This window comes from Tenrec ecaudatus, chromosome 4 (assembly GCF_050624435.1).
Source record: "Tenrec ecaudatus isolate mTenEca1 chromosome 4, mTenEca1.hap1, whole genome shotgun sequence".
NCBI classification, from domain to species: domain Eukaryota; kingdom Metazoa; phylum Chordata; class Mammalia; order Afrosoricida; family Tenrecidae; genus Tenrec; species Tenrec ecaudatus.
Window position 1 is genome coordinate 74,296,040 of NC_134533.1, and position 17,359 is coordinate 74,313,398.

General features: G+C 50.1%; 1 protein-coding gene across 1 annotated transcript in view; it reads right to left on the reverse strand.

The window, feature by feature from the left end:
* The window catches only part of PAK1 (p21 (RAC1) activated kinase 1), a 73,619-nt gene that overhangs the window by 30,356 nt on the left and 25,904 nt on the right, over positions 1-17,359 (reverse strand). Inside the window, exons 3-5 of the mRNA XM_075546331.1 lie at positions 12,917-13,017; positions 11,435-11,582; positions 5,579-5,616 (exon numbers count right to left, since the gene is read on the reverse strand). Of these exons, the coding sequence (XP_075402446.1) occupies positions 5,579-5,616; positions 11,435-11,582; positions 12,917-13,017 (287 nt within the window). The remainder of the gene's footprint in view (positions 1-5,578; positions 5,617-11,434; positions 11,583-12,916; positions 13,018-17,359) is intronic.

The window sequence follows — 17,359 nt, forward strand, 5'->3', positions numbered from 1 at the left end:
TGAGTGTCTCACATACACAGACTAATACAGCTTCCTAACAGCAAGCCACAGGTCACTGCTGGCGAGTCAGTCATGACCATGCCTAGCAATCCTATGGGGCAGAGTAGAACCATCCCATAGGCTTTCCAAGGCTGCAAATCTGTGTAGAACCAGACTGCCTCATCTTTCTCCCCCAGGGAAGCTGGTGAGTTTGAACTGCTAACCTTTCCGTCAACAACCAAACATTTAATGAGTGCACCATGGGGGCTCCTCAATGTACTGTTTTCCCTGTCTTAAATGCAAAACTTTTCATCACATGCAAGTTTTCTACAGTAAACAGGTGAAGGATATTAAATATAATCTATGACACGATCTACTTTTGAAAAACAAGGTGCTACCGACAGAGCAGAAATAAGTAGCATTAGAGAGCCTTTCATAACTTTCACTCTAGATGAATTTGACCGTTCAATAGCATTGTAAGCACTTTTCTACATAAATGTCGCTTTTCTTTATTAAAGAAGTGTGTGGACAATTACACTCCTGAACCTGGGGCAGTGCTTCAAGAACGGCACGTCCTTTTTCTGTTACTGGATGATCACAGGGAACAAATACAAGAGGCGCAACTTGGTCCATCTGCCAAATTTCATACATTCATTCTTCGTCCAACCGCCTCAATTGTTCTTCCAGTGAGCCACCTGGAAACACCCTTTGGAATAAACTTCATGTATTTTTCTAGTGACATCATTTATTAGTTTATCTTCTCTTTTTTCTTTCTTTATCATCGTCCTTAGAAGCATTGACACAGTATCTACCTGCTTTACAATGCTCTCCTGTTGTCAAGATTTTATCTTCAACTGTATATTCTCCCAGGGAGTAGAGGGGGAAAAAAACGGTTAAAAGCTGAAACTATGGAATCAACCAGTGTGGGTTCAAATCCCTGGCTCAATCCCTTGAAAATTCCGAGTGATGTGTTGGATAATAAACTCTCTGTCTCAGCTTCCTTATCTGTTAAATGGAGCCAGTTTTAGTACTTACACCATTGTTATTGTGAAGCTAAATGAAGAGAGAATCACACCAAGAACATTTTAAAAACACTGAAATATTGGCAATCGCAATGTCCTTGGCCATGACACTAAAAAGGCGCTCCACAGAGGGCTGCTGAGTGAATGAATGTGCCTGAGCCAAGGGCAGGGCTCACTGGAAGGACATATCCGAACAGCATGACTGTAGTGCATATTGAAGGCGCGGAGACCATCGAGACAGGATGTTGGAATAAGGGGCCAATTGGCTCCAGAGGGACCGATTCGTTGACTGAAACCATTCGCCTACATTCCTCGGTAGAAACGAGTAGTTCTCGTTACACTCTGTGAAGGCTTGTCTGCTTTATTGCGTCTTCAACGTGATCGAACCAGTGGTTATCGTAGATGGGCTTGCGAGAAGCCTCTATGAGAAGGCTACCCAAAGTAGCGACAGTGGTCAAGGACAAGTCGAGACGCTCATTAGTTTGGGGCGGCTGCTGCCTGGGGAACTGATAGCTCCGAGCCCACGAGAGAGGAGTAGGGGGGAAATGATCCGGGACTCCCTAAGACGCTTCTCCCAGCACTCAGATTAGCCCCCCCCCCGCCCCGCCCGCCAGCAAGGCAGGTTGGATACTTTTGCTTGGAATAAGAAGCCCCAAGGCATGATATAAAGACTGAACGCACAGTATTCTGTGAGAAGGCGCGTCGTGAAGTGGGAGAGGAAGCAGAAAAAAGATCCCGTTCAGTCCCCTTCTCTCCCGCAGGCTCCTCTTCTCTGGCAGGGCCTCTCCCTCCGTCCCAGCCGTCGCGGGCCTCGCCACGCTGGCCCTCAGCTTTGCTTGCTCGAAGGCCTCTTTGGCAACAGGTCCAGGATAACAAATCTTTGGATTTTGAAAAATATTCTCTGCAGACTGCCAGGCACAGCAGAGGGAGGAGCCTGCAACGTCTTTAAAACGCAACTACAACCTGGACCAGACGGACAGAAACAATCCTGTCGGCACTCTGGAAATTGACCAATGGCCGACCAAACTCAGAAATGCTCACAAGTGCAAGCACTGGTGGGAACATCAGAGAAACGCAGAATTCCCGCCACTGAGTTGATGCGGACTCCTCCCAGCGACTCTGCAGGACAGCGTGGAGCTGTCTCCGTGGCTCTCCGAGACTGTTTCCGGGGCGGACAGCGGCTGGTGGTGTCCCACCGCAGAGCTGGCAGCTCACTCATCACCATGACGACACCAGGGCCCATGAACCTCAGAGGGAATCTGACAGTCTGGCCAAGGGCTGCTCCCATCCACCCAAACTACAGTCTAGACGGTATGTCAACTTGAACCTGCGTGAAAATGTAGTGGTGGAGACCAACCTATCAGTCTGCTGATGCCTCTTAGAGGGGTGTGGCTTTTTAAGGAGAGAGGCAGTGACTGCTTTTTGTTTGCCTCTCTGGTCCTTGACCTTCCTGCTGGCTGGGATTCCGTGTCTGCTTCAGGAGTGGCCCCGTGAGGGTTGCCAACCTGGGAACTGTCGGTGCCCTGGCACGTTCCCACCAATATTGGCTCCACATAATTCTGCGCCCACTGGCCTGTGATCTCCCTGCTTCCCACTTCACCTTTCAGGGTCATTGGTCCGAAGCTACCTACGTTTAAGTCTAAGAGGCCCCGGGCTGGCATCAGACTTATGGGTTTGGGTTGAACTGGGCTGGGATGTCTTCTTTATATGAAATTACTGTTATTTTAAATTACTTTTTTTTGTCCCCCCCGCACCAAAAATTACTTCTTGATATAAAGTTCTTTCTGAGACATACAGAAGTGTCGCTGATTTTGTTTCTGTAAACAATCCAGCCTAACACATTACATGAGCATCTTTATGGTCCAGGAACTTGGTACTCATCTCCTGGTACTATAAGGTAAAACAGAATCAGCCCATCAAATCTGGTCCAGTGTATGTTCATCACACCTCTCGTCTAGACCTTATCTTCCTCATCTGTCATTAATTTGCTCCTTACGGGCTAATGTTGTACATATTCACTTTTGTGCCACTAACATCTTGGCACGAAGAAGCTGCTAAGTCAATATTGGTAAATATTGGCATGACTTAACACATGAATGCTCAGGAGGATTGAACTCTGTCCTGGTTTCTGCTACTGACTCACTCACGTACGAGACGGGCCCCATTTCATCTCTGAGTCACAATCTCTTTGTCTGCGTTATGGGAATAACAATCCTATCCCATGTATTTCACAAATCATGCGGAATGCTCTGTGGGAACCATTGGAGAAAACAATGGCGTCTGCAGCAGTGGGGGGTCAAAGCACCCCACCCTTCCATGTAAAAAGCTAGACCAGCACTATGTAACAAATGGCCGGAACCCTGGAAGAAATGCCCTGGACAGCCTGCGGGGTGTGCACTGGTGAAAGGAAGCCTGTGCGGGCTTTTCCCGAGCAGGTGTCCTGCCCTCTGCCATATGGCCTGAGCCCCAGGGCCCCCCCCCTCCCTCCCTCCCTTCCTCCCTCCCACATTGTATGGCTTTCCTGAGGGCTCCTTTGACAGCTCGCTCTGCTCCCAGCCACGGTGACAAGAGCCCTGCACCGAAACGCAGGAGACGGTCATCCTAATCCAGTTTTTACATAATAGCTAGCTACAGGGATAAGCATTCTGTCTGCCTGTGAAACGGAGAGGAAAATACTTCATCACTAACTACATAAGAAAATGCAAGATGCTAACATTTCTAAAGGGTCTGACACACACTAGGTACTCCATAAAGGAGAGCTATCGAAGGAACACCGAGAGACATCTAAGCCACAAAGCACAGCTCGACTTTGTCCTGGCCCTTCCCCCACCAATTCCTTACTGCCCAGTAGTGCGAGAGACCCAGCGACCTCCGGTTTGAAAATTCTTACGGGTCTCCTCGTCACATCTCGGCCCGTTGGCAAAAGGTAGCGTGAAGCAGAGGAAAGCGTGCAGACTGGGAATCAGGGGGCTCTTGTGATTCAGCTTCTCTACTTCAGCTTGATCACTTATCTGCTAAGGATAACACCCTACCTCGCTGAGCTCCTGTGAGGATTTAGACAGAGAGTAAGAAAGGACGCAGCCCTGGACATGTGAACTTTTAAAAATAATCAACAAGAGTATATAAGCAACTCGGAGCCAACCTGCGCCCAATCTGGAAACACGGTTGATGATATTTTGGTGGTGACTCAGGATTGTGTGAGAATTTACTACTCCCTGCTTAAAAGCTCCAAGGGCTTCCATTACCTCCGAGAGATGAGAACACTCCTACATGATCTGGCCTGCGTTCCGTTCCGTTCCTCCTCAACCTCTCCTCCCTTCTTGCTCCGCATTCCAGGCCTGTCACACCACTTGCCGTCCCTTTCCAGGCAGACCTCGGTGCCTCCTTGCCTTGGCCCAGGCTCCTCTGTCTGGAGGACCTTGCTCACTCCTGAGTCTTGCCTCAGATCACGAACTCATTCAGCTCAGACTTCACCATCAGCTTTCTCGGCTGCCTCCTCTGTGATCCAGTAAATGTCTACTGAGGGCCAGATGCCAAGGGTATGGTAAATAACAAGCGAAGCATCGTTCCTGGCCTGGTGATGTTTTTATTTTTTCAAATAAATCATTTTACTGGGGGTGCTTACAGCTCTTATCACAATCCATCCATCCATTGCATCAAGCACACTGGGACGTAGGTGGCCATCAGCATTTTCAGACCATTTGCTTTCTACTTAAGCCCTTGGTATCAGCTCCTTTTTCCCCCTTCCCTCGCCACTGTGACATTTTTAGCCTAGTGCACAGTTCATGGTCTGTGCTGTCCTGTTCCCCATCAGAGTGGGAATTCTTAGGAATTGGGACAATGTCTGATTCATCTCTGTCACCACTTCTCCAAAGTGAACCTGGCACAGAGCAGGAGACATTAGGGGGGTTGTGGTTTATGTATTACGTATTATAGCTTATTCACAAGCCCCTTTCAAAACACGTTCACCTCTCACTTCACCCTTCTCTCTGTCCTGGAAAAAAGGATTTGTAAGTTAAAGTCGCAGAGTGATCTTTGAAGTCATCTATTTTAACTTCTTGGACAGTTTTCAAAAGATCCCCATGACAGCCCTTCAAGTGCCTGGGCAGGCACCCCGGTTTCATAGGCCAAAATGAATGACCTGCTATACACAGAGTCGGCTCCAATCCACAATCAGTCCCAATGCTGGGTTTGTAGACCCTACCAAGCAAAGAGAAGAAACTGTCTTCTAAATTCAGCCATTTAAACACATGGCCGGGTAAGGTCGAGGGAACCCTCCCCGTGTGGTTGACAACAGACACTGAAGCAAACAGAGAAACAAAATGACTTTCTCACGGTCCAAAGTGATCGACAAAATAGGTGAGCCCAGAAGCCAGGTTTTCTGGTTGCAAGGTTCGGATTTCTAGAGCATCAAAGCTGAAAGGACGCCTCGTTATTTATTAAGTCCAATTCCTTTCTTGAACAGACGGGAAGGCTGCGGCCCACGGTGGGGAGCAACAAGAGGCTCTGCCTCCACCCCACTGTCTCCATCATTCACCACATCTGCTCATGACACAACAGAGGAAATGAAGACTTACCAGTGTATTAGAAGAAGTATAGTCCTCGGCTAATTTATCTGCAAAGGAAGAGAGACAAGACACTCAGTGAACAAATACAGTCCATCTCTTCTGCAGAGCTGTTCAGTCACGTGCTCTCCCTGCTGAGGAAACAGCCATCAGCATTGCTCTGGGTCAGACACCATGGTAGGCACACGGCACACCTCAGGACTTCACCATGTCCTCACTATGGCTCTGAGCCCCGAGCTGATGTCCTTTTGTGTGTGGAAAAACTGGGGTCCTGAGAAGTTACGAGATTTGCCAAGGGGACACCCAGGTTCCAAGGTGGAGTTATGATCCTGTTCTGCCCCCGAATACTCTGTTAGAAGTAAGTCCACCTCGCCCGCTGCGTCATCCATCACTGAGCCTCCGCGCCAAGGGAACGGCAACCTTCCTAACCGAAAGGAAAGAGGTCGTCGCCAGCACCCTCCTGAACTGTCCAAACCACATGACTGACCACTCTGCAGAAGTGAGTCTTCTAGATCCATGCCTACTTCCAGCAGGGAGACACAGAGGAAGGTTTCGGGAAACAGAGGTATTAATCATGTCAAGTCTAATTAATGACAGGGTCGTGTTTTCTAAGAATAGATTCAAGGGACCTTAATGCGGCAATGGACACATTTTGTGGATACTGAGATCGACCCTTGCCCCCCACCACCACATTTAGTGTCCCTCACATAGAGATAGGGCTACAATCAAAAGGCATTCCACAATTTAATGGGCAGCTCCCCACCCTTAGTGGGATATTAAAAAAATGGTGCATCATACAATCTCTATCTTAAACTTGATGAAATTTAGGTTCAATGGAGAACTTAGCAAGAAATGACACTGAATGACCAGGCGTCATGTCTATCTTTGTTCTCCAGGAGAAACTGGCGGCCGAGTTCATCATCAAGAGGAGAAACAGCCAGCAGATTTCTCACCGAGAGCCAAATCTAGAACAAGCTCAAGCTTCCAGTGCCCTCACAGAACAATGTAGCAGGTACACTTTCTTGATCTGAAAGCAAATCGTGTACTGATGGTGTAAAAATAAAGCTGCCTATAACACTGTGTTTTTACAATGAATCCTGAGCTGCCAGCTGTACCCTGCAGAAACGTACTTGGGATAGACTTGAACCATATTTCATTTGTTTTTCTTTTATAATCGAATACCAGCTCAGGAAGAACAAAGTGCAACGCCATTCCCTTCGCTGTAATACTGTCTAGCTTTATCCATGGCTATCCTTTTTGAAGGCGACATATTCCAGTTAGAAAGCTTAACTGTTGGGCTGTTAACCACAAAGTTAATGGTTTGAGCTCAACAGCTGCTCCAAGGGAGAAAGACGAGGCCACATGCTCCCTTAAAGATTTACAGGCTGGGAAAGCCTCGGGTTTTTAGGGTCACCATGAGTCAGGATCAACTCAAGGGCAGAGGGTTTGGGGTGTTGTCATTTAAAAAACAAACATTGCACCTTTCAAAGTTGATGTGCAATTTTTATATAAGCCGATCAAATTTCAAAGCACAGAAGGGCAGATCAGAAAGTACCTTCCACAATTACAGAAACATAAATACATATACCATTATACATCCCTCAGTCACAGAAATGAGAACACTGAGGTTCAGTAAGAGAGAAGCTTGCTGAAAGTCACATAAATCAGGAGCAACGCGTGTGGGGGGGGGTGCCTATCAAGCCTCCTATCTCATGAGCTACAACGGGATGGTTTGGGGGGGTGGGTATGGGGGTGGTGGTGGTGTCAGGGGTGGTGGTGGTGGTGGTGGTGGTGGTGGTGGAGGTGGTGGTGTCAGGGGTGGTGGTGGTGGTGGTGGAGGTGGTGGTGTCAGGGGTGGTGGTGGTGGTGGTGTCAGGGGTGGAGGTGGTGGTGTCAGGGGTGGTGGTGGAGGTGGAGGTGGTGGTGGTGGTGGTGTCAGGGGTGGTGGTGGAGGTGGAGGTGGTGGTGTTGGTGGTGTCAGGGGTGGTGGTGGTGGTGTCAGGGGTGGTGGTGGAGGTAGAGGTGGTGGTGGTGGAAGTGGTGGTATCAGGGGTGGTGGTGGTGGAGGTGGTGGTGGTGTCAGGGGTGGTGGTGGCAGTGGTGGTGGTGGTGTCAGGGCTGGAGGTGGTGGTGTCAGGGGTGGTGGTGGTGGTGGTGGTGGTGGTGTCAGGGGTGGAGGTGGTGGTGTCAGGGGTGGAGGTGGTGGTGGTGGTGGTGGTGTCAGGGGTGGAGGTGGTGGTGTCAGGGGTGGAGGTGGTGGTGTCAGGGGTGGAGGTGGTGGTGGTGGTGGTGGTGTCAGGGGTGGAGGTGGTGGTGTCAGGGGTGGAGGTGGTGGTGTCAGGGGTGGTGGTGGTGGAGGTGGAGGTGGTGGTGGTGTCAAGGGTGGTGGTGGTTGTGGTGGTGGTGGTGGTGGTGGAGGTGGTGTCAGGGGTGGTGGTGGTGGTGGTGGTGTCAGGGGTGGAGGTGGTGGTGTCAGAGGTGGAGATGGTGGTGTCAGGGGTGGAGGTGGTGGTGTCAGGGGTGGAGGTGGTGGTGTCAGGGGTGGTGGTGGTGGAGGTGGTGGTGGTGTCAAGGGTGGTGGTGGTTGTGGTGGTGGTTGTGGTGGTGGTGGTGGTGGTGGAGGTGGTGGTGTCAGGGGTGGTGGTGGTGGAGGTGGTGGTGGTGTCAAGGGTGGTGGTGGTTGTGGTGGTGGTTGTGGTGGTGGTGGTGGTGGTGGTGGTGTCAGGGGTGGTGGTGGTGGTGTCAGGGGTGGTGGTGGAGGTGGAGGTGGAGGTGGAGGTGGTGGTGGTGGTGGTGGTGGTGTCAGGAGTGGTGGTGGTGGTGTGTGAACAAATAAGACACTCCACAAAATGGACATGTGGTTACACTTGACAAAGGGCAAGTTGCTGCCTGTGTAGCTGGCAAAGGGTTTGAGGGCCCAGCTTGAAAGCATGTCCTATCCCACAGCAGACAGTCATTTTGAGTCACTCTCGTAACTTCTCTGAGCCTCGTTCGGTTCCTTGGTCTGTGAAATGGGAAAACAGTCCTTGCCCTGCCAATCTCAAGAGAATCGAGCAGGATAACACATGTGTAAGCATATACAAATGTAGGCAGCATTATTATAATTAACCGCATGACAAGCAGAAAAGAGAGATGTGATCTTAAACTACGTCAAATATACACACAATCTTGCCAAGAGTTGGCCCTGATTTCAAGTTCTAGACAATTTTAAAGCTTGCACATACATATATACATACATATAATAGGCATAAGCCATCTATGCACATAAATATATAAACTCAGTATTATCCACACATTCATACACAGATAACTCTACACACAGTTACCTGTGTGTCCTACACACATTTTCTTTCATACGTACTTCCTCTCTCTGACTGACATCAAGCCCATTCTGACTCTTAGTGACCATACAGGAAAGGGTAGAACTGCCCCCTATGAGTTTTCAAACTCTAAATCTTTACGGGACTAGAAAGCCTCCTTTTTCTCCTGAGGAGCAGGCGGTGGTTTTGAACTGCTGACATTTCAGTTAGCAGCTGACCACATAACCACGTAAATTCCAAGCAGAAGCAAACCCACAGAACTGTGGCTCCATGCACATCCGTGGTCTTCCGCATCTCTTCACACACGCACACATACAAAGATTCCAACAGGGACTCTGCTGCAGAGGCTGTACGCAAGCTCCTAGCCCTGATGGCTCCTGGGCATGCTCCCTCAAACACACAACTGATTTCCTGACTGGGAAACTTTCCCTTCCAACACCTTCCACTCCAATTCCTCCTTGGGATGACCAAGTCTCTTGATGGGAGAAGTGCAACGGACCCAGCGGGGCCACACTTGAGGAAGCCAACCCTGCTGGGCACATGCTCAGCCCTCCCCGAGGCACTACCCTGGCAGCAGGGGCGAAGCTACAGCCTGCCCTCACCACCATCTGCGCTCTTTGATACGCGCCAGATACTGGCTGAGGAAAGCATCCTTCCAAATGAGCCAGTGCACCCAGCTTCTCGGCTTCCCCAGCAATATTGCCCTTGGAAGAAATCAGCCCGAGACCTGGAAAGAACAGAGAACTGGGAGTGAAGAGACTGGCTGACCACTAACAGAGTCACATTAGAAAGGCCTCTCTTGGCTTTTAGCGTTCTACTCCCGTGGAGAAGGACAGGCTCAGCAACACACAGGAGCAGCCCCACCTGTCCTGGAGGGCCGCCCTGAGTCAGCATCGACCTGAGGGCAGGGAGGTTGGTTTGGTTTCTTAGCTTTAATGTTCTGCACATCAAGAGGGAACTGAAGGTGATCATGTTAAAGATATTTCTTCCTCCTAACTTCCTCAAATGCCACATCTAAGATTCCAGAGATGTAGGCTGTCTCATAACTTATGCTAGGGAAAGGAAAATATTTCTTCTAAGTAAAGAGATACACCAAGTAGAGTTATTATAGGTAAGCAATCTATTCAAAGGGTGCTGGCCTAAGACATGGAGCCCGGGATTATCATCCCAACTCTGCTCTTTAAAAAGACTGAAAAACACAGGCCCTTGTATGCAGAGTACATCTGGAGAGTAATTTATTATTACTGGCCTGTTTTTCATTTTCATAAAAATGAGTCCCCTGAGGGAGGTGGGGGTGGAAATGCCTGCCTATTTAAAAGATACACAGTAATGTTAATAAACAACTAATGACATTAATAATTATGGTGATAGCCTGCATTTCCATGGTGCTACTTTATAACCTACAACGAACTTTATATCAATTAGCTCATTTACCCCTTACCACAACCTCTTGAGATACGAATCATTACTGTCATTTTGCAGCCCTAAGAAATGAAGTTACCGTTAAGAATCCGTCAATGCCAAAACCTAGATCTTCTGGCAAAAAGCCTGAATTCTTCATTAAAAATACCATGCTATTTAAATATCTAGATATATAGATATATTTTTTCAGTACAGCTTCAGAATGACGATGCACAAACCTATTTTCTTGGCTCTGTTTTAGGGTACACAGAGACCCCAAATCTCACATCTAATTTAAGAAGAATATTAAGTCTTAGAGACAAAGACAAATCATCTGATTGAGGGAGATCATTAGCACAAGGTCATAAAGGCGCCCAAGGATTCATAGTCACGACTTAGAAAATTCATGGGACACACAGAAATGGTCACAAATTCAGGACTGGTGGCAGAACAATAACTAGTTACAGATGGGACGACAGAAGCAGGAATGGCACCGGGACAGGGCCACAAACATGGCGACAGATAAAAGAGATTACAAGACTGGCCCTGCGCCTTCCAACCAAGACAGTCAGGGCATGACCATGACCGTGAGCCCCCCAGGAAGGGAGTCTCCATCAAGGACTCACCTGGGCAGGCCCCCATAGGCGCCTGCCCTCCCTGGGCTGACTGGAGGGAGTGCAGGTAATCCACTCTCCATGCACTCTGCCTGTGGGCAAGGTGATTCACATCCCTGGTCTACAGTCAGAAGGAATCCAATGGAGGCTTAATCCACGTGCAGACTCTGCTCATGGATTTTGGGCTTTCACGGGCGTCCACAGTCTTATGCAAACACATGCTCAGAATGTTAGCTCTAACACTCACTGCTATCCAGTCGATGCTGACTCATAGCCACCCTGTAGGGCAGGGTAGCACTCTCCCTGTGCATTTCTGAGACTGTAACTCTTTACGGGAGTTAGAAAGCCTCATCTTTCTCCCTCAGAGCAGCTGGTGGTTTCAAACTGCTGACCTTGTAGTTAACAGCCCTAGTGTCACCTTGCTTCCTGTCAGGATTGTCTTCTCTCATCCGAGGCCAATTGGCATGTAGAGTGTGACCACCCGGACCTACAACCTGCCTTCCCCTAGACAGCCCAGGACACAGTCTGCATACCTGTGAAGCTCATGTACTTCTGGCTATTGGAAGTCTTCTTTGAGTTGTAAAACTCCAGCACATCTAGAACAGCCTGTGGGTTTTTCTTCTGCTCCAACTTCGTGATATTTGACGTCTGAAGCAAGCGGGCCCACTGCTCGGGCATCCCCTACAAGAAAGACATGGAAGGCTGTCAGGAACAAAGAGACACAGGAGCACCTGAAAGAAGATCAGAGTTCACTTTGAGACCTGCTAGCAACTAAAGGTGAGTTTGACAGTCACTCCCTTCTGAGATGTCGTCAATTAATAAGGCCCTTCGAGCCATAATCCCTTATGTGATGTACTGTAACTCTGGGCTCTAGGCTTGTGGCTATCATCCCATTTTGGAGGGTGTTCTCTGTGGTGCTAATAGATAGGATTACGATGGGAGTACGTCTTGGCCTTAGTGCAAGGTGAGAATGAAGCCACATCTTGTATTTCCTTGGGAGTTTAGTCTGTCTTTGACTCAATGGCAGAGAGGAAGAGAGGATGGGCTGCGGGTTGACAAGAACCACAGCTCAGTCATTCCTCTGTGTAGGAGCCATCTCAGAAGCAGAGAGAAATCGAGACCCCAGGACCATCTGTCTGAGGTGGTGGAAGCTCAAACTAGCAGCATCAGCAACTGTGGCATGGGGAACAAAGGAGCTAAGTCAGGACCAAAAGCCGAGGCAAGGAGACCATGAGACAGAACAGAGTAGCAATGCCAAGACTAGGAGACTACAAAGCAGAGCAGTGGGCTGGCTTCCTGGCCCACGGAGGCAGAGGCCAAGGGACCACATGGCTGAGAGGCTGAGGACCAAAGAGAGAGCTCCAGTGGCTGGCTGAGAAGAGGTGTTGCTATGGACGGATTAGTGTATCCTTTCTGTTTACAGAGCCTGACTGGTGGTAATTTCTAATTGCAAGTCTAATTGCATAGCCCCTGGAATGAATCTACCAAACCCAGCGCAGAAGCAGAGTGCTGTGGAAGGATTGGCGTCAGAGGAGGTAAAGGAGGGTGGAGGATGGAGCATGCCTGACCTCTGCCTCCTGGCACTAGGGAAGTCAGAGCGCGTCAGATGGGGCGCTCCACCACCCCAACCTCACACCATATACTTTCTCTGCCTCCAGAGCAGTGCATAGCCTCTTTTTAAGACTCAGCACAGCGTGCTAGTCATTCCTTGAGATGTTTGCGCCCTTATCAGGCTCTTCCTCCTCTGGAGCAGGGACCATGTCTGCTTATTTGTGTAGCACCGAGGCCCAGCACAGGCCTTGATACCATGGGGTCACTTAACAGAGGTCCACTTCAGGAATGACTATTCATTGGCTCTTCTGGGTACCATTTTAAGAGATGAGAAAAGTGTCCTTCTCATGAAGATACGGATCAGACACAGACCCAGACCTCCAGAACATGTAAAAAGGATTGGCTGTAACATGGCACAGGCAGAACTCTGAAAGACCAAAGACCTTTCCTGGCCCAGGACTCACCGTGAACTCCCCCGTGACTGCATCGAAACCAACGTGAATCGTGTGCTCAAAATCTGAAGGAAGAGAAATCTCTGGCCGCTCCTTCTCCTTCTTCTTATTGGCTGCAAGAGGGACGAGGGAGAAGTTAGAACAAAAACAGCCATGGGAGCTGGGAGTCTAAGCTCTTCTAGCTCTTTATGACTGGTAGGTTCCCTAGAGGCAAGGGCCATCGGCTTCCCGAATGTATTTACTGAGCCGAGCACTGGACCTGGGTTGGAATAAATGTTCAATGCCTAGTTAAAGACTTTTTAATCTAAAGGAAGGGAAGAGCAGACCATCTGTCAGAATGAATCCTGGTTCCTGCACTCGTGAGCCAGCCAATCCAGGGCAAGTCACTTCCTTTTTCTGAACCAGAGCTTCCCCATCTGTGAAGAGCGAAGGCCAGAGGGAGATGGTTTCTGAAGCCCCTGCCAGCCTGGCTCCCAATCATCTCTGAGTTCTTATAAACCGCATCCCTCCCACTGGTCCTTGATCACGGACTGCTCTGAGGTCCTCTAGAAAAATGTTAGGTCTGGAAGTCGCTTTAATAAGAGAAATCATTCCTATCTGTCAGGTGCTTCCGAGACACCAGCTTCTGGCTCCTGTTCTTTACATTTACACCTCACAGAAGTAGCCCTATGCGTCAGATACCATCATTTCATTCTGATGATGAAGAAACTGAAGCACAGAGGTGAAGTGAGTCTGGCGTCCAAGCTCTTCACCACTACTCAGTGATGAGTTTCTAGGCTAGGAATCTGGCTAGAGAATCGTGAAGTCTATATACATGAGCCTCCCCGTCCCATGAAGGAGGCGGCTACTTAAAGCATTGTACGCTCAAGTTCTTCCGATCGGGCAGAAAAAGCTTCCCATGTCCCAGCTGCAATGAGCTTCGGGACCTTGGGATTAGCGAGAGCTCAGGCAAAACCTGGCGTGTACAGATGCCATCGAACTGAGGGAGAATCTGTCTTCCTAGATTGGAACCCACAGCACTGAGAGTTTTCATCCCTTCTGCAGAAAGACTCTCCATCCTCCCAGCCAGGCTCCTCCTCCTTCAATGTCCTAGAGAGGAGATAGAGAAGAGGGGCTTCTGGTCCAAACTCACAGGATCCGCCCTCCTCCTCCTCAAGCAGGGGCACCAGGTCCAGAAGCGAATTGCAAGAGCTAACATCATTACATGCTTGCCATGTTCCAGGCACTTGCTAAGAATTCTACTCAAGCGACCCCACAAAACCATCACTAATATCCGGCTTTCTCAAACTCCACTGTACTTCCTTTTAATAGCTTGCCCGACTATGCCTGAGTTTCAATGACAGGCTTGCACCAAAGTATGAGGCTTTAGTCATCCAGGCAAACCAGAAAGACCTGGTGGGCCTATGAAGTAAACCCATCAGATCTCCTTTGATGAGGCAGGCAAACAGGGGGCCCTGAGTCTCCAGTCTTCCCTACTACCAATCCTTCAAGGAACGCACGAGAAGTTTCTCCAAACAGCAGTTATTCTCCTCGCTGCCATACTCAAAGCACAAAACCCTTTGGCTCCAAGACCAGCGAGAAATTTCCTTCCAGGAGCTGTCCAGTGTCATACACCAGCAAGGTTCAGGTGTCAGGGTCACGGACTAGACTAGCATTCATCTCTAACACAATCCACCAGAGTCTGAGACGTGGGTGGGGGTCAGATAAGGGGTAAATGCCCGGCTTGCTTAGACCCCTCCTATCCTCAGAGACGGAAGCCCAGGAAAATAAGGCCCCCAAATCCAGAGTTACTGCTCCAAGGACCAAAGGAACTGAGCTGCCCTGATCCCACTGCCCTACAAGGTGACTGTCTTTGCGGGTTCACCTGGGTGTCGCTTCCAAACCAGCCGCTCATACACGGCAGAGTGACTACACAGCTACAGCGTTTTAGAGCAAACTTCCGAATAACTGCAACCATCATTTTCATTTGCAAGAGGTGTCTACCAAATACTTCCATGGTCGTTCACTGATTAGAACCTCGAAGGAAATGTGTGATTATGGTGCCCGTTGGACAGAGGAGAAAAGTAGGTCCCAAGTTCAGCGGCTCAGCCAAGATCACAGAGCAAGACAGAAGCAGACTGGAGCCGGCACTGAGGTCTTCAAGGCCTTTCTACTCCCTCCCCCTCCCCCCCTCATACGGATTACTGTTGTTCGTGACTCTGTTTTCCCTCCTTTCTCTCCCAACGTGCTCTTACAGCAGTCCCCCGAGTTCTTCCTGATTCCCTCTTCCAGGCATTGCTCAAACGCACCCCCTCCTCTGTCTTCACCGGCACCCTCCTCGATCTCAGGCATTCGATCTGCTGCCTCGATCGTCATAAGCACAACCTGCCCCGAGCATCCTGGAGCACTTCCGTGCAAGTAGCAGCCGGATGTTCTGCCGCCTTGTTATTCACACCAACACCCGCATGACGTGGCAGCCTACTGGAAACGCCGCAACTCGAGCCCCAGCCCTGAGCATCGCTATGTGAGTCCGGATAAAAGCAGGTGGTTCACGAGCATGAAACCGTTTGAGAAGCTGTGCTGGCTGTCGACTCCAACGACTGTCCCAGAGTCGCTATGAGTCAGCATCGGCTGGACAGCAGCGAGCTTCGCCTTTTTGGAGTTCTACATACTTAGTCCCTTCTCCATCAACCCCTACTACGTTCTCATGTCTCTTCCTCTCTACACCAGCCACACGGCGCCGGCTACGGTTCCCCAAACGTAACCGACTCGTTCACACCGCTGCATTTTCTCAGGGTGGCCCTGCGGCCTACATACCCCGCCTTCCCCTTGCCCGTCCCTTCTAGTGCTGCCCACCCACACCGCTCCGCTTCAAGCTCAGCTTCTCTGCTCGCCACAGCGGGCATTACGTCACCTCCCCGCAGCAGGGCAGTAAGTGCCTATTTGAAGTCTGCATCGTCCCTACACACGCCATACAGGGAAGGGCGGGGCCGTGTCACCACGCATGCCCAGGGACCAGCGCCCACCAGGTGCTCAGACATGCGTGAAGAAAGAAAGGAGCCCAGGAGCCGACGTGGACCTCAGCTAGATGCGGAGGCTGGGGATTGAAGACACCCAAACTCTCTCCAGGGCAGAAGTACGTACGTCCCTTCCGCAGCGCTGCCTCACTTCTGAAGCGCTCAGCCCGGCGCACCTTTCTTTCCCCCGCAGGGCAGCCTCCCGTGCCTGTCGGTCGGTCGGTCTCCCTGCCTCACGGAACGGCCAGTCCTGAGAGGAGCGTCTGACTTTGTGCATGGGAAACCCGAGTCTAGCCTGGCCCCCAGTCAGTGACTCCCACCCAAGGACAGGTGCGGCGGCTAAGCCCAAGGCCTCTCTACGACGCCCCTCAACGGCCCTACAGAAGGTCATGTGGAATCAGGAAACACTAGCAGAGCTCCAAGAACGAACACAGAGCGAGAACTCACGGAGCATGACCTGCATATTCCTTCCCCCTCCAAACGCTAGGAGGTCGGTGTCGCGAAATTGTCTAAACCAGGAAATGTACAAACCATTCAAGGATTTGCCAAAGCACACACCAGGCGCCTTCAAAAAGCTGTGGAAACACTCCGTTATTCTTCCATCCCACGCTTCCATGACCTTTTTGAAGCCCATTTGCAGTCAGTGAGAGCAGACATGTGAACCCAGGTCTGACTCCAAAGCCTCTTCGGTCAGCACTTTAATGAGAGCCAGTTGCTTGCAGACCGGTGGCTCAAGTTGAAGCTGTTCGGGCACAGGCCCAGCTCCTTCCAAGAGCAGCACTTGGAGAGTGAGAAGCCGAAGGGGCATCAAGCAGCCACATGTGACAGTGTCCCTATCGGTCTCCCCGGAGCTCGGCTGTCTGGGACAGACATTCTGGAGTCACACTTGGAGTTAGTACTTCAAAGGGTTCACAGAAGAACAATGATTTTTTTAAAATAGGGTTTCAGTTCACATATGCATGAGTTTATCCCACATGAAATGTTTCTAAACATGTCTCTGGGGTCAAGAGAAGACTCGCCGGCACCTAATTAAGTCTCACTGCAACCCTGACATGGTGGGAACAAAAATCCTCATCTTTCTCCTGCAGAATGGCTGGTGAGTTCGAACTACCGACCTTGTAGTTAGCAGCCCACTGTGTAACTCACTGCGCTGCCAGGGCTCCTTGGGGTGCCTTAAAGTAGCGAGGTGCACTAGAAACCGTGGCTTCTGAGCAGATCTGCCGGCCAGTCAAACTCAAGGCAGAGCGATCAGCTCAGAAGGTCATGGCGACTTTTTCTGAGGATCCCAGGGGGGTACTCGTGGAAGATTTTCTTGCAGGGCACAGAAGGATCACGGGAGCTTAGTTTCAAGAACACTGAAAAGTGCACTGATGAGTCAAAAAGGCCGACAACGTTGGGCCCAATTTTGGTTTTCCATCATGACAGTGCACCTGCTCCTGCTTCTAAGGGTAGCGAGGGC